The 24678-nt window shown below is 36.0% G+C and overlaps 2 protein-coding genes across 4 annotated transcripts in view; one reads left to right on the forward strand and one right to left on the reverse strand.

Annotated features, from left to right (window-relative positions):
• Positions 1 to 17848, forward strand: part of LOC126853332 (peroxisomal leader peptide-processing protease) — a 78483-nt gene extending 60635 nt beyond the window's left edge. The window contains exons 2-7 of the mRNA XM_050598970.1: positions 13232 to 13945; positions 14230 to 14390; positions 14497 to 14609; positions 14827 to 15010; positions 15794 to 16078; positions 17151 to 17848. Coding sequence (XP_050454927.1) covers positions 13245 to 13945; positions 14230 to 14390; positions 14497 to 14609; positions 14827 to 15010; positions 15794 to 16078; positions 17151 to 17239 — 1533 coding nt within the window. The 5' untranslated portion in view covers positions 13232 to 13244 and the 3' untranslated portion in view covers positions 17240 to 17848. The remainder of the gene's footprint in view (positions 1 to 13231; positions 13946 to 14229; positions 14391 to 14496; positions 14610 to 14826; positions 15011 to 15793; positions 16079 to 17150) is intronic.
• A 2481-nt stretch (positions 17849 to 20329) lies between these two features.
• On the reverse strand, positions 20330 to 24425 carry LOC126853328 (transmembrane protein adipocyte-associated 1 homolog). 3 transcript variants are annotated; one of them, XM_050598961.1, is made up of 7 exons: positions 24270 to 24425; positions 23164 to 23359; positions 22801 to 23096; positions 22522 to 22718; positions 22372 to 22432; positions 22112 to 22298; positions 20330 to 21976 (listed from the first exon to the last, which is right to left on the reverse strand). In XM_050598961.1, exons 2-7 carry the CDS (start codon positions 23310 to 23312, stop codon positions 20893 to 20895), a joined length of 1974 nt encoding a protein of 657 aa, XP_050454918.1. In that variant the 5' UTR covers positions 23313 to 23359; positions 24270 to 24425; the 3' UTR covers positions 20330 to 20892. The 3 variants fall into 3 exon arrangements, with proteins under 3 accessions (XP_050454918.1, XP_050454916.1, XP_050454915.1); XM_050598959.1 differs by lacking the exon at positions 24270 to 24425 and adding an exon at positions 23819 to 24263 and having other exon boundaries at positions 20331 to 21976; XM_050598958.1 differs by lacking the exon at positions 24270 to 24425 and adding an exon at positions 23819 to 24263 and having other exon boundaries at positions 20331 to 21976; positions 23164 to 23362.
• Positions 24426 to 24678: the final 253 nt, after the last annotated feature.

A 24678-nucleotide genomic window follows, 5' to 3' on the forward strand; every position in this document is an offset into this window, starting at 1 on the left:
CTAAACACCAATGCCGTCCCCCACTTCTTTCTTGCGGAGAATTATTCAGAAAAATCTCTTCTACACTATATTTAAGAGGCGATAAAGAGTAATCTTTGAAGAAGTAATCTAAATCGATGAGGAATAATCTTTTATACAGTTTTATCAACTTTAATTTTAAATGTATGAGCTATCAATCTGCAATTTATCTTTAAAGTTATTTAGCAAATCGCGTACAAACATTGAATAATTATTTAGCGATAACTTTCGAAAGAATCCAAATTCTAAAAAAATTATATATTTTACTTTAATAATATACATTATACTAAAAAATTATACGAGAATATATACTATATTCATATATGCATGCTCTATTGAATTTATTTAAAAGTCTGATAAAGAGGGAAAGAGAGAGAGAGAGAAAGATGGAGAGAGGGACAGAAACATTTTACGAGTTTGTTTTCGCCAAAAAACTTGTGCGAAATAAGTTGCGAGAATCGTTTATAAATGTTTGCGATTTCTGACATAATAAAACGACTGACATGAGCATCGATAGTGGATTCTTAAGAAATTTATAAACTAATGTTGCCATCATGCGATTGGCAGAAGCGATCAAGAGATGACAGAATGAAAGATGTTCCAATTTGTTTAATTAATTGATAATGACATGAACTATATTTATGCGCAATTTACTTTGACTTTTATATAAAAATGTCTCTCTAACAGTAAGTTAGAATTGTTAAAGATTCATAAGTGTGAGACGATGGATTCTGCATATTTCTTTTGAAGAAATATACTTTCTTGTCTGTGCGCGTTTATTATGTTTAGTATGAATGGCACATGAGGCCGAACGTGATAATTCGGTTCGATTGTAACCAGAAAATGAAAGTTCCTCGAATTAGCACTTGTTCGATAAGTGCAGAAGAAACTGAAAACTGTATATATAATACTGTCTAGCCATTTTTTTTAGAGAGAGCGCGGCGGAGATTCTATTTTTCTCGGGGATTGAAGTCTAGAATGTCTCGAGACATCTACAGAATGTCAAGATTAAAATAAAATTAACCTAAAAAGAAAGTAATATATATCTCTCTCTTTCTCTCAGGAGTTGTAACTCCTGATATATTGCAAATAATTGCATACTTTTTTTTAAAAACAATTATTTTCTGTACACCATTTGATTCATCTTATTATTCCGTACATAAAAGTATTACGATACGAATTATCGAACACTAAATAATTTTCGAGATATTTTATATTTTATACTAAAATATGTCAGATTAAGATACAAAATAACTAAAAAAATTCTTAATGAAAAAATACTTTATTATAGTGTTTTGGAAAGCTCTTCACATAAGCTATAAGAATATGCAATAAAAAACAGGAGATTCCATTTAAGAAATTAAAGATGTCCTTGACTTGACCTTAACGATGCCATCCAAGGTCAAACCAATGACACCATCTTATGTTCCCCTCAAAACCATACAATTTTCAAAACGTTTTTCTCTAAAATGCTTAGTTTTTGAAAAAAAAGGGATGTACGGGTGGTCTGGGACACCCTGTATTATGAACGCGACGTCCAAGCGTGAATCGAATCATTCTCTTTCGCGCGTCCTCGCCGCTTTTGTGATATATCGCGGAGAAGATTTGTAGCCCCGCGGTGAAATCGCGCGGTGAGTCTTTGCGCGCGAGGCCGAGACTCCTCAGCGTCGCGTGAATTGCATGAATTCATCGCACGGAAAGCCTTTCCAATTCTTGGCGTGTTTCTATACCAGCGGCGTACGCGATCACGAGTATATACGCTTCAAGCAGCTGCTAACTAGCACTCGAGGTGTCGAGATTTGCTGCGTCGTTGTGCGCGTTGTTCGCCGCCCTTGCAATTGGAAAAGATTTTTTCCAAGGATATAAATGTACAGAGTGTTTGAAAAAAAGAATTCAGGACTTTAAGGGCAGATAGTACTCACGAAATAGAGGAAAAAAGTCCTATAAACATGAGTCGAAAAATTAATATTGTCGGAGTTATGAACAATTCGTCAATAACGGATTATCTTATCATTTCTTCATCCAAAAAAAGGATTTGTTCTTTCAAAAGAAGAAAAAAGAAAAATTCTTTAAACTCCAAAGTTTACAAAAAGTTTTTTACATGTCCCCCTACTAGTTCCATACACGCTTTACATCTTCGTACTACAAAATTGCGAATTCTATAAAAAAATTCCCGACATTGTTTTAACTATTTGACAGGCATTTTGTATTTTCTGATGTAATTCGTCATAATGTTTTCATGCCGCGTGAGAGGACCAGAAGCGAGTAAGTCAACTTACTTGAACCAAAATGGATAAATATTTATAACTCTGACAATATTAATTTTTCGATCCAGGTTTATTAGGATTTCTTTCTTCATTTCGTGAGTACTATCTGACCTTAAAGTCCTAAATCTTTTTAACACTCTGTATATGTGCTAGTCGTCGTTTCAACGAAATATTACTTTTATAATTAGGTATGGAAATTTTACAATACACTTTTTTAATATTCCCCAAAGATAACAATCATCATTTTTTCATGATACTTCCTAGGAGTGCTTAGATCATTCGTGTCTGTTCCTTCAGGAAATCTCTTTCTTCAAGAAGAAGGATACGGACATTCGGATTGAAATCACGTGCGCATTAATTTTATCCGAGTAAAAGAAATGCGCATTCCTCGCGATGAAATCATTTGGCGAGTATATATAAATTAACCGTTAGTGCGTTCCTCTATATACCTCATTATGGTAAATGAAAGTCTCCCCGGTGGGGTCGAATGATTATGCCGCGCGGAGCGATAGCTGCCATATGGGAAGCTTTTAGAAACGCAGGCAAGTTGATGCGGATCCGTCGCGAGTCCAGTTTAATTCCCATTCACTCGTTAAGAAGCACACACACACACACACACACGCAGAGGCACGATACAGCGTGCGATAAATTCGATGAACGCGCGGATTAAAAATTCCACTCGCGTTGCTCTTGCGCGATGTGCGCTAAGGACATGACAAATGGCGCGCATCCATCGACGACGGTGTAAAAGTCGCCGGAATTGCTGCCAGCCGGAAATCAGTGAAATATCGAGAAAATGTTAGGTGACCGGTTATTCACGCGAGAGAAAAAGAAAGATTATCATCTTGAGTCTAAGTCGTCTGTGTAACCGGCACCTTCTTACACGGCGAACGAGCTTACTCCCGCTTACTCAGTGTATCTGATGTTGGACAGGAATGCATATATTTTCTTTATCACACGCGTAGAAAGCCAGGTTGTACTGAGGAGTTATGCTAATCCTACGCTAATCCTACCTCAAACGAAGTAAACCGATTGCTAATAAGTAGCATTGCGGTGCCATCGGTGTTGTACTTGTACACGCGATGACTCGAGTATCAGGTGCAAACGACATGTGTAAGTATTAATAGATCATGGATCGGGATACCTCTAACTTTATAAATTAGTCAACTCCAGTGGACTAACAATAAGTCCCGCGACCAAGTGTCATCGTAGCCGATCTTCATTAATCCTAACAATAAGCCGAGTTATCCACATCGCATCACACCCACGAAAGGATGGATGGACTGATTAGTCTTTAACAGTCTTACAGTCTTAAATTTCTTGACTTAGATACTTTCGGTCCTCGAAGGACCATGCATGCACCTTATATATTCCTTATTATTTAATCGCGTTAACATTATCAATTGTAAAACAAAACGAGAAATTCATATTGCTCTTATATTGCTACCTACGTGTTCGCCATCGAATCGTCAACATGCACCAGGCACCAAGAGATCATTGCTGCCAGCTAGGCACCGTGTGGTTACGTATGTACGTGCGTGTACAACGGGTTCTGGTTTTATTTGATTTCTGCCGCCGCTGCCACGCTGTCTAGGCGACTAGCTCGGGCTACGTTTCTGCTCTCTCTTTCTCTCTTCTTCCAGTCACGCAGCGTTTCTTCCCCTTCGCCTCGTTTCCTTCATTTCGTCCCCATCACTTCGACTGATTTACTCTGCTTCTCTTCTCGATGTGTTCTCTTCTCTGCATCTTCCAGGCCTGCACTCTCTCTCTCTCTCTCTCTCTCTCTCTCTCTACTTCTTCTTGTTTTCTTATGTTTCTGTCTCTTTTCTTTCTCTTCTTTTTCTTATATGCCCCTTGTGCCAGGTTCTTCTTTTTTCCCCTCAATCCTATTTTTTCTTTTCTCAATATCTTTCCTCTTAAAAGTTTTCTTGCTTGCCTTTCTATGACGAATTTGTTCAAGTTTCCTTGACGTCAATGATGGTATTTTCGCAGGTTCTATGAATATAAATTTCGAAGAGTTTTAAAATTGAATAGTTCTACAGATCTGATTATTTTTTGAGCGATTTGAAGGCATTTTGGTCAGACCTCTTAATTATAAACTTTAATTAGCGATTAATTGTAACGCTTAATAGAAATTTTAATTATATAATTCGTTAATAATCTAATCTGTATTTTTACGCATTGAACAACAAATAATTAATAATTTTATATTTATATTAACAAAATGTCAACAAAGCGCATTTGGCTGATTAAATTAATCAGAGTTTAATTGAGACTCTTATATCCAATAAGATATTACTTTACATTAAGTAGAAATATTATAAAATAAAATTATGTGGAAATATTTTTGAAAAATGAAGCCAAAAAAAATGTTGGCTTGAGGCAACTCGCGGGATAAAGCAGCCAGTCACACCTCGAAGTAACTCTTCGAAGCGGCTCTTCTGTGTTCCTTTCGCTGTCTTTTTCTTTTTCTTTCCGATGCTGGCTCGCCATCGCTCGTTTTCCGTTCGTTAAGATGCCGCGGCGAGAGCGTGGACGATTTCTCGGTAAGATAAGCGAGAGTCCTCCTGCTACATCCTCACCTCGCACCTGCGAATCTCATTGTGAGACCCCTCTGTCCTCCGACCGGACAGCGTACATCGTAGATACTCTCTAACACCTGGTGAGAGACCAGCTGGCGGCTGTGGTTTGGATGACGAAGGCCTCCTCGTTTTCGTTCCAGGCCGTTCTCCAATTCCAGTGCTCGCTGACGTAACATTAAATCAAGGCCACCTGACGATATACGAGCGTATCAATATCGAGCATCGTTAATTAACTCTTTTTAAAGATATTAGGCTAATAATTCGTTTTAATCTTGCTGTATAAATGTTCGGAAGAAGCGTAAAGAATATGAAATTCTCAGCTAAAAATAATTATGAATAATGAAAACTGTGCGGAAATCAGAATCTTAAGCTAAAGAAATGTTTAAGGAAAAATATCGCTAAAAATATATGGGTAATTTTTAATTGCTGTGATTAAAATAATTTGATAAATCAAGTCCATATACGTTTCTACGCGATCAATATTTAAATCTTTCGATATCTTGTGTGTCTTAAAATAGTTTTCTTTACATGAAATATAATACGTATATGTTCTTTCACGATAAGAGAATTCCCGTTACTAATCACCGGAATGGCATCGAACTCACCGAGTGACGGGACGATGAATATAGTCGTCGATCTGTTATATCGACGATTGCAAACTCTCTGGAGAATGGTTCAACGAGAGGAGAAATGAAAAAAGAAAGAAAAATATATTTTATCGAACATATCGCCAGTCAACGCGATGGCTATCCTCTCCGTCGTGTGTATCCGCGGTACTTCTGAACAATAGCCCATTATCGCGGTCCACGATGCAATCTTGTGTAAAACATGGCAGGCGATATCGAAGATCTTGTGCCGGAGGCATATCTTTCCTTTTCCTCTTTTTTTCTTTCTCGAATCGAATTGTGATATATGACACGAAATGAATTTTGCAAGCACACATGCTTATCTAAATTTATTTAGCGTACAAATAACGAAGTATTTTACATTTCTTAGTAGCTTATAATTTCTGCACATTTAAATACAATAATTATACAATAATTATTTAAAGAAAGAACAAAAACATTGTGCAACAACATCAATACGATATACAGGGTATCCTAGACCACCCAGTACACTCCTTTTCTTTCAAAAATTAAGCATTTTAGAGAAAAATGTTTTGAACAAAAATTGTATGGTTTTGAGGGAAACATAAGATGGTGTCATTGGTTTGACCTTGGATGGCATCATTAAGGTCAAGTCAAGGACACCTTTAATTTCTTAAGTGGAATTCCCTATTTTTTTGCATATTCTCATAGCTTATGTCGAGAGCTTTCCAAAACACTATAATAAAGTATTTTTTCATTAAGGATTTTTTTAGTTATTTTGTATCTTAATCTAACATATTTTAGTATAAAATATAAAATATCTCGAAACTTATTTAGTGTTCGATAATTGTATCGTAATACTTTTACGTACACAATAATATTGAATCAAATGGTATACAGAAAATAATTGTTTTTTAAAAAAAGTATGCAATTATTGCAATATATTTTTTATAACAATTATTCATTTTTTCTTTACACCATTTGATTCATCTTATTATTCTGTACATAAAAGTATTATGATACAATTATCGAACACTAAATAATTTTCGAAATATTTTATATTAAAATATGTCAGATTAAGATACAAAATAACTAAAAAAATTCCTAATGAAAAAATACTTTATTATAGTGTTTTGGAAAGCTCTCGACATAAGCTATAAGAATATGCAAAAAAAATAGGGGATCCTATTTAAGAAATTAAAGGGGTCCTTGACTTGACCTTAACAATGCCATCCAAGGTCAAACCAATGACACCATCTTATGTTCCCTTCAAACTCATACAATTTTTGTTCAAAACGTTTTTTTCTAAAATGCTTAGTTTTTAAAAGGAAAGGGGTGTACGGGGTGGTCTAGGACACCCTGTACAACTCGATTCAACCAACGATAGCTTTTTTCCTGATAAATTATTTTTCTAAAAAAGTTCAGAATAATTTTTGATAAAACTAGAGTCTCAAAAATTAACATCGTAATTTATTCTTTCTTATTAAAACATTAATATAAAAATTTTTTTGCGGAATTATTCTGTGTATACGCTTTTACGCGCCAAACATTCATTAAATGCTCCTTAAACTTTCCAATGAGTGTAATCGTGTAATCGTGGAATCATGTCGAATGTATTTATTAAATGTAAACGTCTGTTCATTGGGAAATTATTCCGTTACTCTCCTTTACGTATTCACAAACGATTGGCGATACGGCGAATATATCGTTAATTGAATTATGAAACTGTCGCAGCTATTATGTGAAAGTGCATTTTACTGCTCGAACGATCGAGAATCGAGAAAAGGGGGAAGAGAGACTTTCGTCTCACGAAGAAATATTCGAAACATCGTGGCAAAAACACGCGGTTATTTATGAATACTTTGCTGGAGGTGTGTATATTTGTCCTTGCGTATCAAGGCCTCGAATAATTTTTTTTAGGACTGCCGCTTTGCACTCGTTTCGTTGCACTCTTTCGATGCCTTCCTCTAGTCTGTGGCAAGCCTACAGTTTCTATTGACGATTATCCTTGCGATGAATCAAACAATTTCTGCGAAAATTTGTGATCAATATTTTCGGGTTCATTTAATTCTCGTTCTTTAATTTCATCAACTCGTAAGCATATGAATTAATTTGCACTTATTAGTCAGAGATGCAGAATAACTTATACAAAATTGATTTAAAAAGCTTAGGACAGTTCTTAAGAAAATATGTATAAGTTTAATTTTTTTTTTTATTAAAATAGTTAAAATGGTACGTACATTCTTCTTGTTATAAATTTGTTTTCCGTTGTCGCGTTTGTGTTTCGTTGAAAAATATCTGAAATTATAAAGATTAATCAAAGTATAACTTAATAAAATAGATTAGATGATTCAAAATTTCTAAAAACTTTGCAGAGAATAAATATCGATCGATTCCTTGGAATGTACGCCTATTTTTTTGAGAGGTCGTCGTTCGTCCAAGTGCTGGAAAGTAAGCGAACCGCTTCTCCGTCGACAGCTTCTCTCTCGCTGGCAATGAGATCACGTTCCGCGACCAGCACGATAACGAGCTGCACGGTGGACCGTATGTTCCGAGGTGCCAAGCGGTCTACCGGTGCAAGACTCGGCTGCAAAAACTAGTCCAGTTTACCAGTCCCGGACACGCCCCAACGGCTAACTCCCCGCTGTAGCCTCTTCCTTTTGCCATCGCCGGCGATTTTCCATCCCGTCAACGAGTGAGTCCGATTTTTCGCGATTCATCGCGAAAGGAAGCCGATCCCGGCGGCGATGAGAAGAAAACGAGCGCGCTTGATGATCGTCGAGTTAACGCGACCAAGCATATTTTCTGGACACGATGAACCCGAGGATAGCCTTGGGCCAGCGAACTACCGATGACTTTGGCATGTCACATATAATGTGTTTTTTTTTTGTAGCAAAGATATGTATACGTCTATTGATAAGGCAAAAGTTTTAAAATACACATAAATATTTATTTTTAAATGTTTTATCGTGTAATTATTACATGTATTAAAATATTTTATCATCGAATCACAGGCTATTCATTTCATTGACAGACGGAATAAATCTTGATTACGCACTGTATCTTTAACGCAAGAACTTAATGCGATGATAAAACACGCTAATCAGATGTATAAGAAAATGTGTACGCGGATTTTTAAGACTCACGCGGGATAAAAATCGAACTTGAATGACCACTGCCAGCGGCCAGGTGACTACTGCCGACGATCGGCAGGTACTTATTAATTGTCGCATAAATTGCGAACCCGGTGCCTGTTCCGCCGCGGCGGCGTTTGCGAAATCCTTGTAATGTTTCAGTAATTGAACGATGCGGCGAGGCTGCGCGCGACTTAAACGGCACGGAAGACCATCGTTATTCGATCTAAGTCACGAGCAGAAAATTAGATAGCGGCACGCCTTGCCATCTTGCCGCGCTTGCAGTAGAACCGGTCAGTTATCGAACAGGCGCGGTGAGGACGCGCGTGAAGCATTTTTTGCTTCTCTTTCTTTAACGTCTACGTTTAAATATATAAAAGAATTATGACGCGTAATGGAAACAAGGAGAGAAAATTGTGATAGTTGATGGTGCATCGTTCGCGGATGCCTCGAAACGAGAGAATCGTGTATACTTCTGTCATGGTATAAATATATACAGATTAGGTTAGGTTAGGTTCCGGCGTTAATCGCATCACTCGTCGTGTGCAGGTAGAGCAGGCAAAACTGAGAAGAAAAATCCTGTACCATTTTTTTTTGATAACGCTTAATAAAAGAGTTATTATTGAGTGAAGTGTGGGAATTCAGCGCCGATCTTTAGTCGTGCTGGACCACGTCAATGAGCCGCGCGCTCAGCATGTGCGTGAGCGCTCAGCTGTTTACAGCGTCTCACTGACGTGCGTTTGGCTAAAGATCGGCGATGATTGGCCAAACTTTACTCAATAATAACTCTCTTATTAAGCGTTGTAAAAAAAAATATTACAGGACTTTCCTCCTCAGTTTTATCTGCTTTATTTGCATACGACGGGTGATGCGATTGACGCCGGACACCCTGTATATATATATATATACAGGGTGTTTCAGATCCATCTTACCCTTTTAATTTTAAAAAGAGATGGTACTAAGAAGTTGGGACAGACATGTTTATCATAAAAGCCTATCTGAAATTTCTGACGATGATACTTTAATTTTTGAGAAAGTCTTGAAATACTGGAAATACCCGATATCCTTGTTGCCCCATATAGCCATTTAAAATTTTTAAGTTGCCTCCGGGAGTTTCCCAAAAATGAAAATATCATTATCAGAAACTCCAGACAGGCTTTTATGGTAAGCATGTTTGTCCCAACTTCCTAGTATTCTATCCATTTCTTCCTATCCATTTATTTTCAAAATAAAAGAGGTAAACGAGTAGTCTAAGATACTCTGTGTATGAGTGATTCATAAAAACGCGACTAAATGTCTAGAACTTGTACGTGATCATCGTTTATCTCGTATACGTTGAATTTTCCGCAACAAAGGGACATTTATTCTTTTTTTCGTATTTTCATAATGGATCTATCTTTTTAGAAAGAGTTTGAAAAGAGTTACTTTCTCTCCCATCTTGTCCTCCCGAATCTCAAATCCATCCGTTCTGTTTTACAGACTTCGCTAATGTCCGCTTAGATTTAATTACAGCGATATCTTTTGCGAGATTGTAGCAGAATTAGTTCGCGAACGTTAATTAGGCGTTTATCTAGTGCTTCGTCGTATTATAAATGAACCACGCGTCTGTGGTTCATTAAGTGATGAGACTGGTGCGTAAGTTTTGATATCTTCGAGAAAGAAGGACTACACGATGGATTGTGCGTTCATTAGGCTAGCCAGTCTGTTATCGTTGTATTATATTTTATCCCACTCACAAGGGATTGTGGGTAACAGCCAACAATTAAGTTAATGAGAATTATCATGGAAGAAAAACGTTGTCACGACTTTATGAATCAAATTTTGTTTTTGCTTTCTTCTACTGATTAAAAAGATATTGGAATATTGTGTTATATAGCGACATTATTGATGCTCTCGACGAACTCGAAACTCTTTCAACACAACAAATTTACATTGCTCATACACATGGTTGCCGATGTAATCTTACGTAGGTTTGCATGTGTATATCCTGTATCACAAACGATCAATACACGAGCAGAAGAAGAAGAAATACACGCATGAGAGGACCGGATAGTCGGCAATCTTCATTGAAGATCGGCTGGTAAGCGGTCGCACGGCCATCATCGTCAGGAGAAGGAGGAAACAAGAAGAAAAGAACGCAGAAGTCGATCGGGAAGAGGCACTGGGGCGGATTCGAAGAGAAGACCACAAAGTCCAAAGAGTTACGAGGATCCAATTAATGAGGTTTAGATACATAGTGCATTCAAAAAGTTCCGCGACTGATTTTTTTCTGGACATACTAACTGCAACATCTCTTTGCCTATACTGGGTCTGGTTACTATTATGTTTCTTGAATCTGCCATATTTTCTTTGCCGCCATTGAGCCAATATTTTAATAATAGTATTATTATGTGTGAATACATTCTTTTCTTCTGAAAGAAGGAATAGAAAAATGACACACCTTTAGAAGAAAAAGCGATATGTTTTATAGTTTTTTATGTAGAGGGATACAATAAAAATGCAATAAAGATTGTTTCAAGAGGATGATCTGTGTTTAATTTCGACAACCTTGAAATTCCTTGCGATATTACCTGGCTAGATCGCTATTGCTGTTTAAACACTCAGAACAAAAACACGGTCGGGTCGTCCGATTCATCTTTAGGAGACGCGCGTTGAAGCAGTCCGCACACGCGTGTTTCTTTTTTTCTCAACCATAGAATTCTTTTATTCCCCTCTAGACGTCTATAATTAGCGCCGACTTCTTTTAGTGCCGACTCTATTCCATATACGTATTATATGTCATCATCTCATCATAGGCTCTTCAAACATCTGCGTTCTGTCTGTTGTCGCATTTATTTATGGATGATATGTTTTCTTCCCTTCTGTCCTTTGAGTTTTTTTTTTTTTTTTATTTTTACGACACGTGCCGCCAAACCAGTTTCCTACTAGCGTTCCAAGAAAACCAGGCCTTTTAATACGTCACATATTTACTACAAAAATGTGACGTACATTCTGCGCGGTTTTGTAGCGTTTTTTGCACTGATCTCCTCCTTTTATCGCGCATATGTATTTCGGCGTATTTTCTGAGTCACGATTATTTTCAGCACTTTTTTATGTTCCTAGAGGAAGACTTTCCTGCATCGTGCTCCACTTTGGCTCTGGAGCCACCGAGCAAAAATGCGACGGATTATAACCGCTTTCGTGCGCTGCACGATTTCTGGTGTTTCGAAACATATTTCTCTTTTTAATGTCAAGGAAATCTGAAATATTCGCGAGACGACGGCTCCTACAACAATGCAAATTACAAATTATATTTAATAGCTTCAGTTTAAAAATATTATTATTAAGTATTACTAATAATTATTAATACAATTTTTAATAATTAATAATAATATAACAATTAGCTAATAATATGACAGTAGCTAGCATTAAAGAAGTGAGATAAATAATTGTAATAAGAAATGCAAATAAACTGTCGTATTACATAAGTGATCTCCTGTAGTTAAGTGGAGCATATTCTTAAAATTCCATAAATTTCGAGGCTAAGGTCATAGGAACTTCGCTTTTCACAAGCGCATTATCGCCATGTGACATTTACGGAGGGATACTCAGCCTCGCGCAAGTAATGCGAACGCAAATGTCATTTCTGACTCCGTCAGATCTTTAATTCCTGATCTCGTTTCTTTTTTTTTTTTAGTTCACCGCGTGCGACGCGTGAACTCATGATTCATGGTTAAATGACGATATAATCTTGACTTTTTTCCCTCTTCCTTCTATTCTTTTTTTTTCTCTTAGGCGTCGGACTTTTTTCTATTGAGTGAATATCGCGATTTTACGGTGCCGCGCTCGCGGCAATTAACCCTTTCACTGCTGAATTGTGTGATGGATAAAACAGCTTGCCTTAGAGTACAGTCTCGATGTTTGATCGCTCAATATCTCTACCACATTTCTACACGCACTGTTAGTTATGTGTAACACACAGCTGTTATATCAATACACGTATATCATACTGATTGACTACACACGCAAAGATTGAAAGCTCATTTATTATATGTAAAATATCTCATCACCTCATTAAAAATTTTAATAATGTAATTTTTCATGAGAATTATCGAGATACTTTTATGAAGTTTTTGCCCAAATTTTATTTGTAATTTATAATACATAAATAATATTTTTAAAGAGAGAAATTAATTCAGGTTCTTCCGAAATTGTGTACCTCTAAAAAAATAATGTAAATGTTTTTTCCATATTTAAATAAATATAATATTTAACAATATAAATAATACATAGTGTTTATTTTCAAACATGTTTATATATACAGAATGAATCATTAAAGGTGTTACTTTAATATTTCTGAAACTGAACGAGATATGATGTTCTTATTTTCCAGTGATTATTTGATATCAAGGCGGGCAAAAATTGATCTTCACACTGCAGTTAATATGTAAAATCGATGATGTTAAAATAAGGATTTTATATCTCGTTCAGTTTTAAAAATATTAGCCTGTAATGCTTTTAGTGATTCACCCTGCATATATAATGTATAAAAAATGTATTATATTAAAAATATATTAGCTACGTCAATTCTAAAAATATATTCATCCTTCTTTCAACTCGGGCATCATTCAAAAATTGAGATACTCCTTTTTTTCTATGTGCAGCATCATCGAAAAGATGGACACTCCAAACAGCGCCCTTTTAGTGCATTCGCCAATCGATGAAAATACACGAATCACTTCGCAAGGAAACTCTGGTATCTCAATCTCAAAAAATTGGGTACTGACACATGGCACCGCATTGAGCCTAATTATCGACAAGTCTCACGCAATATCGCGTTTCGTCAAGGACATGATACCGGGAGAACTCACGATCGCGCCAATGGAACTCGCAAACGAATTGAAATTTCGCGTCTATCGGGATCTAGAGATCGACGATGGTTCTCGATCGGGCGATTATTCACGCGTTCAGGAGCATCTAGGCAGCATCGTGGCCGCTTGGAAGTGTCCGCTACTGACGAAGACTTTTGACGAGTTCTTCGAAACGTGGAACTTTCCTAATTCGTCCATCAAGTTCGATCGATTTCTACGATCGATCTATCTGCTCGTCTTCATCACCGAGTCCGACAAAAAAACAATCGTGGAAATTTCATCGGTCAAACAAGCTCTCTCTTGTTTGTTGGATCAAGCTATGCGGAATCCCATCCGAGGAGCGTCCGTGGAAATCGAGTCCACACCCTTCGGCAATCCCGTGTTCATCGGTTCGATCGCGCGCGGTGTCGTCAGCAACGTCGTCGGCGACGAAGGCTGCGTCATCATGACGGACGCGTACGCGTTTCCGGGTAGCGAGGGTGGTCCCGTCTACGTCATTCCGGACTGGTAATTACGGCGACTCCTAAAACTCCTGGATGTGTTTATTTAGAAACTCTCTTTACTCGAAAGGCATCCTTGAATCTTTCTACTGTCAAAAGATTTATGGAAAATAGTTATTTTCTCTTTATTTTAAACAAGTATATGCAAAATACCATGTAAATTATCTTCGAGAAGTTTTAGGTTTTTAAATTTTCTCTTAGTAAAATTTTAATAGAAGTCTTTAATTGATCAAATCGATGATTTTTCTCATTTTATCGTTCGAAATTTCTTTGACACGGATGTTTTTGCAGTAAACGTCGAATTATCAGCGGATTGGTGATTGCACCGTTGAGTTGGTGTCGTGGAGAATGGGTGGATTATACCTTTGCCGCCAATCTTGCTCCGTGTTTGCTCAACATTTTACAGAAGAAGGATCCTCGATGTCCTCCGATCATAAGTCGCCAAGAAAATGGTCCGTAAATATTTTATTATATAATATTATATAATAAATATTTTTTGTATTACTTTTTATGTATCCACATACAATGAAATCTTCATCTTTTTGTTCTGACATATAGAAACGCTAGATAGAGGAGTCGTGCTTGTTAGGTGTGGGATTAATTGGGGTACGGGCGTCCTCGTGGACAAGGATTCTGGTACATTCCTAACGTGCTCACATGTCGTCGCCGAGGTAAAATCAAACTCTTAGAAACTTATACGAAAATGTAACAAAAAAGTATATATTACATCTATATAAAAAAATATAAAGTACATTTTAGTTGGCGACGTAAAAAAGTTGATCGCATTTTGTGCAATAAGCTCAGTAAATGGTAATGGTATTGTAACGAAATATAGCAGATAGATAATGTGCGGCAAAATTATAGTTAAGTCAAAATAAATTCCGATAGGCGCCAGAAAGGGAGGTATCAATTGTAATGAGTACAGACCAGACCAATTCACGCACGTGGGCGAAACTGTTGTATAGAACTCCGAAGAATCAGCCTTACGACGTGGCTGTATTAAGAGTGAATCCACAGGATATAGATCCCTTATTGAAGTCGATACGATTGTCTCGTGCTCCGATTGTAAAAGGTGAGTATTTTGTTATATTTTTCAGTTTCTTTTTCTTCAATCGCTTTTAATCTCTAAATATTCGATAACGGCATATATTATTTATAATAATTTTGACCACTTTGAATTGTTATCTAGAACATTTAGAACAATAGGTTAAAGCTTATTCTCATAACTTTTCTCAACGAGAGGAAATTAGCGATATATCCAGCAGCGAATCAAATGGTTTACTGGCGTCTCAACGCCAGGAACATTGACCTTCTTCTACATCAGTACAGAAATAACGTATAATTGCGAAAAAATTGGGTCAATTGATCGTCGTTAATGGTGAAATTGATATTTGGCCTCCTTCTTTCAACTTGGAAACTGATATAAGTCATCCATTTACTCGATCACAATAAAAGTCTATTTATTGTACTACACATTACCATAAGAGTTTTGCTTTTATTGATATGTTTATCAATTACATTGCAATATTTTCACGAAAATCTTCATCGTACAAGTGAAAAAACAGAATTATAATTTCTCAATTATTATCTCTTTATTAAAACAGCACCATTTACTAATGTTATTAATCGTCTCCTGATTCCCTCCTAGTTTCTTCCGTTTCTATCAATACCATTCTTTCTCTGTTCAATAACTTTTGAATAGTGCACCTTTTTAATATGTAAAAAATTAACATGATTAGACTTTTGAATCTCTTAATGGATAAAAATAAAACATATTTGCAAAAAAACATACTATTTGAAAATATACTATTTGAAATAAATCATATTAATTGTATATGTACACACTTGCTCGCAGGCGAGCCGGTGGTGTCCGTGGGATTTCCGTTCTCCTCGTCCGTCCAGCCGACCATCAGCAGCGGCGTGATCTCCAATTCGATGAACTGCGCGCTCCTGACAACTTGTTGCGCCCAGAGCGGTACCAGCGGCGGGCCAATAATCAGCCGCGCCACCGGCGAGATGCTGGGAATGATTGTGTGCAACGCGCTCTCCTCGGACGGTGCCGTGTTGTACCCGCGGATGAGCTTGGCGGTGCCGGCCGCCGTGATGGACCGGCCCCTGCAGGAATATTTGCGCACTGATAGTCAGTAAACAAATCTAAATTGCCCACTGACGACGATCTAACGACTATATCATTTGGACGGTGCCTGAACTGCAAGCCTTCCGCGTCACGGGGAACAAAAGACTCCACTACTGTAGAGCTACATCAAAGTGCGATTCGGGCGAATCTTAAGGATGTTTTGGCTGTACAATAGTAGCAAATAGAATTGTCAAAATTTAAAAAAAAAACATTTTTTACGTTTATACTGTTTGAAAATAAATAAATCCAGATTATAAAAAGAATTACAATATCACAAAATAATATGGTTTTTTAACATCTTCGTAAAGAAAAATAGTTAATAGCAACAAAAAAAATAGCGTAATTAATATTTTTTCTAATTTACAAAAAAAATTTTTGATTGTGAGTACCACCTGAAATCAACTGCAAGAAACAAAAAAAAACCAAATAATTAGTAGAAAGAGAAAGAGAGAGAGAGAGAGAGAGATTTTTCTACAATTTTTAATAAATAACTTTTAAACGAATAAATGAATCTAAATTAAATTTTGCACAAATATTTACTAGAGTTTTTTTAATAAAATGATTTGAAAATTTTTATTTCGTTGGCAATGTTTTCTTCTTGACAATATATAAGTGCTACAATACGCGATTTTCCATAAGAATCATTAATAACTTTAAACTTAAATAATTTCCAAACCGTTAAAAGAATTATGCTCAGGTTCGCACAGATGCTCAGAAGAAATAGTAGAACAGTCTACGAAATTTTCATGCTTTTGTCAATGTTTCATCATATGTCATACAAATCTTTAAACCCTTTCCGTAAATAAAATCTATCATATCACGGATAAGATATTAAAATATATTTATATATATATTTTAATATCTTAACCATGATATGATAGATTTATTTATATAGATAATATATATATATATATATATATATATATATATATATATATATTTTTTTTTTTTTCCAAGATCAGTGATTATAAAATTAAAATTTTAAGACAAAGTTGAAATACTTTAATTGTTTTTTTGTTATTTAGAGTTGCATTTATTTGAATATTGAATTGATTTATTTCCATTTTCATTCCAGATCCTGATGCACTTCGAGCTTTCACGTGCGACGACGCGATAGTGCGCAATGTTTGGAATTTCTACCCTTTGCTGCCGTCCAAACTATGAAAAAAAGCGATGCGAGAGATATAAATACACAGACTTAAAAACTCTTTACATAAAACATATATTCAAATTCTAATCGTATGGTGGATTATTCATTATTCGATCCGCACAACTGTTTGAGCTACTGCGACTATCATGTTATACAGATAATATATTGGATTATTTGCATTGCGGAATATTTGTCTGTGAGTCATTGGGCCTGCCAATCTCGAACTCGACACGCTCTTGTGAACATAATCTCGCCTTCATTGAATAACATACGCCATTGACCGAGTTTAAAATATAAAGAGAAAGTTTTTCGTGACGTTAAACGTGATCGTAGCGATCGGCACGCAAAGTGACAAGAGTCAACGATCCCTTCGTATTTATGCTAAAGATTTCGCTGATGAATAATATTATCTACATATATCGTAGTGTACTGAATTATCAAACAGTGTTTAAGTTGGTATACTTTGGAAAGGTTGCATTTGCCTTGTCGGGAAATATGATTTCTTCTACGATTCAGAATATTATTTAGATATATAATATCGTGATATGACATTTCTGCCATAATAAGATGCACTATAATACATAATGTGTAAAGTGATTTGTAATAAATTACCATTTGTCATATATGTGATTGTAATTCTTTCTGAAAAAGGTAGCATAAAGTAATTCTCAGAGATTACATTAGAGATGTACTTGCTTCGCCATCTGACAAATGCTCGCATAACTAAAATTTCTCCGCAGCCTCTTTGGTCCATATTGGCTTTCTGTATTTTATTAAAAGTATGAGAATTTCTCCAAAAAATTTTTACTTTATATTTAATATAAGAGAATCATGCTCAAAATATGATTAAGAATTAAGATTTATTGACTGCCTTTAGCGTCAAGAGTTTTGAGATAAATATGTCTTAATACATATCAACACAGATTTTATTTTTTTATTATCACATTAACAAATTTAATCATAGATTGATGTAAAATACATATATATTTAACTAGATTAACGTAAATCATAAAATTTGTCAATTCGTACTAATTGCAAGATAATGTATATTAGATTACATCATGTGAATGGGGAAGTTACGTAAGATGGTCGAGAAAATGCGAAACATACAATGAATTGTAATTTATATTTATTTTACTTTTCTTTCAATCAATTATAGCTATATGACGCGGTCACATAATATTGCCTTATACACTGCACTCGATGCTTACAAAAGAATCACACACGGTCAGACGATCGCAGGTAACGTTCATAAAGAATGCGAGGTGATTGATAATCGAAGATGGTAAAAAGCAATTGCAATTGATAAAGAGAGAGAGAGACTCCTTATATAACACTGTTCCATGCTGTTCCGTATGTACAAATTCGAATGACTTAAACGCTAGAAAATACATAGTTACGTTATCACTTGTGATTTTTTTCTCGCTCTTAGTATTTTTCTTCCTCTGAAATGTACGTAGGAAAACGGAGGAATCTACAACTTCATGAATCTACAATCGCATCTTCGGATATTGTGTGATAAACATTTTGTCAATTCTATGATGCTAATTTTGTGTATATTTTATCTTTTTCCCTGCGCGAAATCGATAAACGTTCAATTAAAAAAAAAGGCGGATAGCGCAGAAGCGAATGTTCTGCCAGTTGAATCGTCAGATTATATAGATACGTAATATCGATAAATATATGTATAATATGTATATATATTAATATATATATATAAATAGTATGATATCCTTTACATTAGAATACAGATCATGTATATACATCATGGATGGAGTCTTCCGTAATAGTTATTGGAGCGTCGAAAAGTTTTTCTTAAATCTAAAAAATTATCTTCGCATGACGTTTAATCTTAATGACTCCTATTGTCCTTATATAATCGATCTAATGATTTTCGATGCAAAAGTAAGAAAATAGCGCGTGTCCAACTTGTTGCTTGCGTGTAATTTCACGCGCAAGAAGGATCACTTTAGAACGATACGACGACGTCCATTTTGATGAGGACGGAGAAACAATAAGCAAGATTCGAAAGTTAAATCTAAGTATTTCATTTTTGTCTTATTGGTATTCCACATGATCGTCATATCAATTTTTGCAGTTTTCAATACACAACAATAAAGATGATTGATCGCATTGCTATACAGGATATTGCAAAAGTCGCATATTATTTAATTATTGCGTAAGGATGACAATTTTAAAGAAATGTTGATATAAATTTTTATTTTCTATAATTATATTTTACTGAACTCTCTTTATTTGAACAAAGATATATTTAATGAGTAAAAAAAATATGACTAATGAGAATGTCTTTGTCGGGAGGCAGTATATATGAATCCTAAAACCATCTATGTACTTTCTACATACTTTGAGATAAATGACCGTTATGCTGAAAAAAGTTCATTTTTTCAAGTGCTATAAAAAATTCACTCGCGCGACGATCCCAAAGTCCCTTTCTAACTTCGTACAAAAGTAATATAAATTAAAGCTATAATTTAATTATTCTTCGAGAAAAAAACCTCTGACCCTAATAACAAAGCAAATTAAAATCTATCTGGAGATTTCGAATTTTTACGAGATTTCTTCCAGCATTTTGCGATCACAATTTGGCGTATCAGTGCCAACTATCACATGAAGACCGAAAGCATTCGTGTTTATTACGGCCTTGAAAGTTCATTAAGAGCGACTAGAATTCTTCCTTCGACTCGCGACAATCGTAACGCTACTTCACTCTAATTCCGAACTTCTTTTTCGTACGACACTTTCCTTCCGAAAAAAAAATAGCGAATTCTTCGTATTTAGAGGGAATCTCACAAAGTAAAATTGTAATATAAGCAAAATAGAGAGAAGTGTTATTAGAGAACACACGAGATAATTGTTCGTGTGTATCCAGGTTTGTTCTGCAGTTTTTTTCTGTAGTATACCGAATTGATATGTGCAACAGTTCATTGTTGATAACCATTTGGTGGATTCGGCGCTTCTTGACTGTCTATACTGTAACCGGTAATACTATCTGGGCTTTGAAGAGACGCCGCGTAGAGCGGGTTGATTGGCGTAGCGTTCGTGTCGAACTGGGTCGAGTCATAAACGCTGTGATTCTGCAAAGAAAGAAGAAAGAACATTCCGCTTTGCATTCCGAGGAAGACTTCCAATCAATCAGTTAACCAATCTATTTATTAAATTACCGTGAAGCTAACAACATAACGTCAACAATAAATTAAATTCTGCGATAATTGAGCATCAAAGCATTATGTAATAACAAAATATTGCGTCGTACTATTGCATTATTGAAGCACAGTGCAAATAGTGCGTTGCACACGAAATAACACTTGAAAATATTTACAAGACTTTATTTGTAAACAAGCAGTAATATCGTTGCCAAGGGAAATTACCCGGTGTTAGTGTAAATAAATGAAAACAAGTGCATTGACTATATCAACACATTTAATTTTATATACGAGAGATATTTTTCTAAACATGCTAAGATATATTTACAGCTAAATAAAGCTCTCAAATGGTATCTCATCATTACGTTATAATGCGTATTATATAGGGAATTATTAGTAATTAATAAAATTATTAATAAGTCAATATGCAGAACTTGAAAGAGTTATCCACAATGTACAGGTATAGAAACGTGACACTTTAGCGATAAACTATTTACAAAGATTCAGTTTGTATCTGAATCTTGAGAGGGATCAGGATCTTGTTGTGTCTTTTTGTGTTTCTCGAATTTTGGAGATGTTATAGATAACAAATAATCACTTAAACCACCCGAATCTCCTTCCTTGGAATCATTTTTGTTCTTTCTGTGAGCAATGGTCGAACGAGAAGAATTCGATCTAGGAAGTAATTGCTTTGTTATATTCGAAGTATCGGATACACTAGGTAACATATCGTTTGAGATTTTGAAGAATTCAGTGTCTGAACGCGTCGTTAAATAGCTTGGGTTTACAGTAGCAGCGCTCTCTTGGAGCGCTAAATCATCGCTTATCTTTAATTGAGATTCTTGGGAATCCTCCATTTCAATTTTGTGCGTCCCACTTTCCAAAATGGATTGTAAGCTATTTTCTAGCGCTGGAACTTGAGGTATTTCCGAAAAATTACTATGTCCATGCGGAATGTTCTCAACTATAGCCGCGTGATCTACAGTTTCGTCATCCAATACACCTTCTAAGCTACTTTTTCTCGTTTGAGAATACAGATTAACGTTACTGTCGATTGTTTTCGGTTTGTAGAGAAAGTTACTAGCGGTATCAGGCGAGAAGAGCAAATTCGAGACACTACTGGGACCGCTGTACTTAACATGCGTTACAGAAACGGCTTTCCGATTCGGGCTGGAAAATCTTAGATCCGGCACACTCTTTTGGGTGACGGACAAGACGTCAGATCTAATCAAAGGATGATCAGTCAATTCTGAAATATCCTTTTCCGTACTGAAATCTCTATCGAAGCTTCTAATACCGGTTACCGAGCGATATGACCTAATTGGTGAACCGAAGGTGCTCGAGTCGCTATTTTTCGGATCTTTAGTTGATGTTAAGGAATAAAGAGAAGCTCCTTGCTTGGAGAATTTCAATGCTTGAGAATCATACAGCGGTATGTGAATAGAAGGAGTATGGACCTGATAGATGTAATCGCTGTCGGTTTTCAAGGATGAAAAACTCTGTTGATGTGGTAACGACACTGTGTCTTCGTCCATTGCGTCGTCCACTTGCGCTTTATAAGAGAACATTATCGAAGGTTGTGAAACCCTGGAAACACAAAATAATTTTGCAAAATATATTATTCATGCATAATGACTCAATTGTTCAAATTGTTAATATATCGTTACTGTTGTAGTAACAATATGTTACTGTTGTAATATTGTTATTGTTATAGTAGCTTACCCAAAGAATTCCGATAGGAATGTATGATAAACCAAAGGAGTAAAAAGACTTAAATATACTGCTGCTGTAAAGTCTACAATGCATAACCCCACTGGATTTTGCGTGTAGTTTAGAAAGCCTGCGCCAATTGATTGCACTAGATCCAATGTCGCTAGCGTTCCGGCATAAATGTAAAAGCTTTTTCGTGCTGTAACAGGAAGCATACATATATAACAGTCACAATCAGAGACAAATTATTATATAATCTAAGAACTGCTTACTAGGAAGTGCTAGGCGGTCTCGTAACCGTGTCCATGGCAGTATTAATATGAAGAGGTATATCTAGAAGCGATATCGACATATTTAATAATATTTATATCCATTTTCTGACAAAAAACAGAAGAAAAAACAAAATAGCGGGCGCAATGTACCGTAGTAAAAACGAGACTGCTGCAAAACCAAAACATCATACCGCCGTGACCAAACACGTAAAAATCACGGCTGGGAATATGAAACGTATCATCTGGCAAAACTAATTCCAATGTGCCTTGAGTGATCGTAAATGCCAGCGCTATAAATGATGTAGCGAGCAACACTCTACGAATACTAGAACGGCTGTCCAAGTGGCCTAAGTGGGAACAAAGTAAAAATTATATGTTAGCAAATACTGTGTGCATCTTTTCCTTCTCAACTTCAAATATATCACTCACCAAATGCTAAGCCAAATATAACTACACTCATCTCGGTGGATAGTAGAAAAAATCTCACTGTGACCCATAAAACTTTGTCGGCTTTGCCACCGACCGTCGCTGCTGCATTTACTGACATCGATACAATACAGCGTATCACTGATATAACTACGTTACAAATAACGAGACCGTAGAATGCTAAAAATATCGGACTACTCGTTGCACGTAACTTAAGCCTTGCTCTATTAAATCGCATTGCGATGAATAAAAGGAACAAGAGATTTGGTATTAGAATGATGACATCCCATATTCGTACTCTGAAAGATAAATGAAATTTGTCAAAGCCAATTGTATTATCTTGTCATATAATAAGTCATAATATACCTTGAATCTTTAATTTCCTTATATAAAATGAGTTTGCAGAAATGCTCCTCATCGTCAATTGCTGTACTTATATTGGGAATCATAGTACTGCTCAGATCATACGTATGTAACCAACTTTCAGATACCTCTTCCCTCTCGGCGCCGTACATTTCCTATCTTCTCGAGTGTTGTGTCAGATTCTCCTCCTATAGTTTCACTGCTGGAAAACAATTTGCAGAATGAAATGTCAAAACAATATAAACACAGTGTAAGCAACTTGACTATTGAACCCGAAAAAATAATTGAACAATTGACGATTCATTGCGATATGAAGTTTCTAAAAATCGCACTCTTATCTTAAACATTCTTTAAGCTCCGTTATGATAGAACAAAGTACTACAAAACAAAACGGTGTCGCACAACAAACATAACCTAAAATATTTTCAGAGTCACTGGCATCTCTTTGATATTTCGATTCGAAAGCGACGTGCAAGATAAACACAGATCGAGATAATGCTTGAATATCTAAATTTTCCTAACGAGGCACGAATTTTCACCGACGTTATGGAAAAATCGATAAATAGCTGCCTATTGTGTAGTTGTCAAATGCTCGCATAACACGTTCAGTCTCGAACAATCGACTTAGCTAATTGAATAAAACCGTTAATCGGTTTACCGAGCATGAAGACATCGCTCTCATTTTTCCCTGGAAAACGACGCGCTTTTTCCAGCCAGCCGTGACAAACACTCGATGCGTGACGAACGCGTACTTTGCAATTTTGCTTTCAGACTTTCCACAGAGTATCTGCGCTCCTCTCCTTCTCTCTCACTCTCGCTCGCTTCGCTTGCTGTCTCTTTTGCTCTCTCTCTCTCTCTCTCTCTCTTTCTCTATCATATATTTCCTCACATTCATGCGCATCAATTGACGTTTTGCTGTGAGATCATAGTAATTCTAATGTCCATTCAACTCGCCAGCGCTTTATGCTTGCGAGCGTCCTTGCGACGTTCGATTAACTTTGACATTAAATTCGCGTAAGCAAGTGCAAGAGACTTGCAATACTTAACCGCGAATATCGAGAGCTCGACGCGAAATGCGCGCGATCTCCGCATCTCCGATTAAATCTCACCTCGTAGAATCGCGCGACGCGAAAACGTAGCATGTACCGTCTCGACGTGTTGACAGGTGACGCCACGATTCGCTCTCTCTTGCTCATTGTATAGATCTCTCGTTAATTAATAAATGCAACTATTTATTTCAGTCGTTTTAGATTAATAAATACTTGTTGTGGCTATAAGAAAAAAAGATATTTATTTTAGTTTGTTTAGAGTGAAGAATCATCGCGCGAAATGTGATTTGATAACTAAATAGAAAACGAATAGGTTATAGTAACGTTTGGAATCTAGAGTGACAGCTTGTCGAGTGATGTTAGGTTAGACGAATTGTTTATTAGCGGGAAATACAAATCTTTTTATACACAATAAATTTTTAACTATTGCAGGGATTGTACCCTCTATTTTTTTATTATAGAGGAAAAT

The sequence above is a fragment of the Cataglyphis hispanica genome, chromosome 12 (genome assembly GCF_021464435.1).
Source record: "Cataglyphis hispanica isolate Lineage 1 chromosome 12, ULB_Chis1_1.0, whole genome shotgun sequence".
Taxonomy (NCBI): domain Eukaryota; kingdom Metazoa; phylum Arthropoda; class Insecta; order Hymenoptera; family Formicidae; genus Cataglyphis; species Cataglyphis hispanica.

What these genes read in the sequence shown, in the direction of transcription:
- LOC126853328 (XM_050598961.1), bottom strand. Translation starts at nt 23,312, where the DNA reads ATGTACGGCGCCGAGAGGGAAGAGGTATCTGAAAGTTGGTTACATACG. An exon ending in TATATTTGGCTTAGCATTTG is followed by an intron (nt 22,719 to 22,800) that starts GTGAGTGATATA and finishes GTTCCCACTTAG; the next exon opens with GCCACTTGGACAGCCGTTCT. An exon ending in AGACCGCCTAGCACTTCCTA is followed by an intron (nt 22,299 to 22,371) that starts GTAAGCAGTTCT and finishes TTCCTGTTACAG; the next exon opens with CACGAAAAAGCTTTTACATT.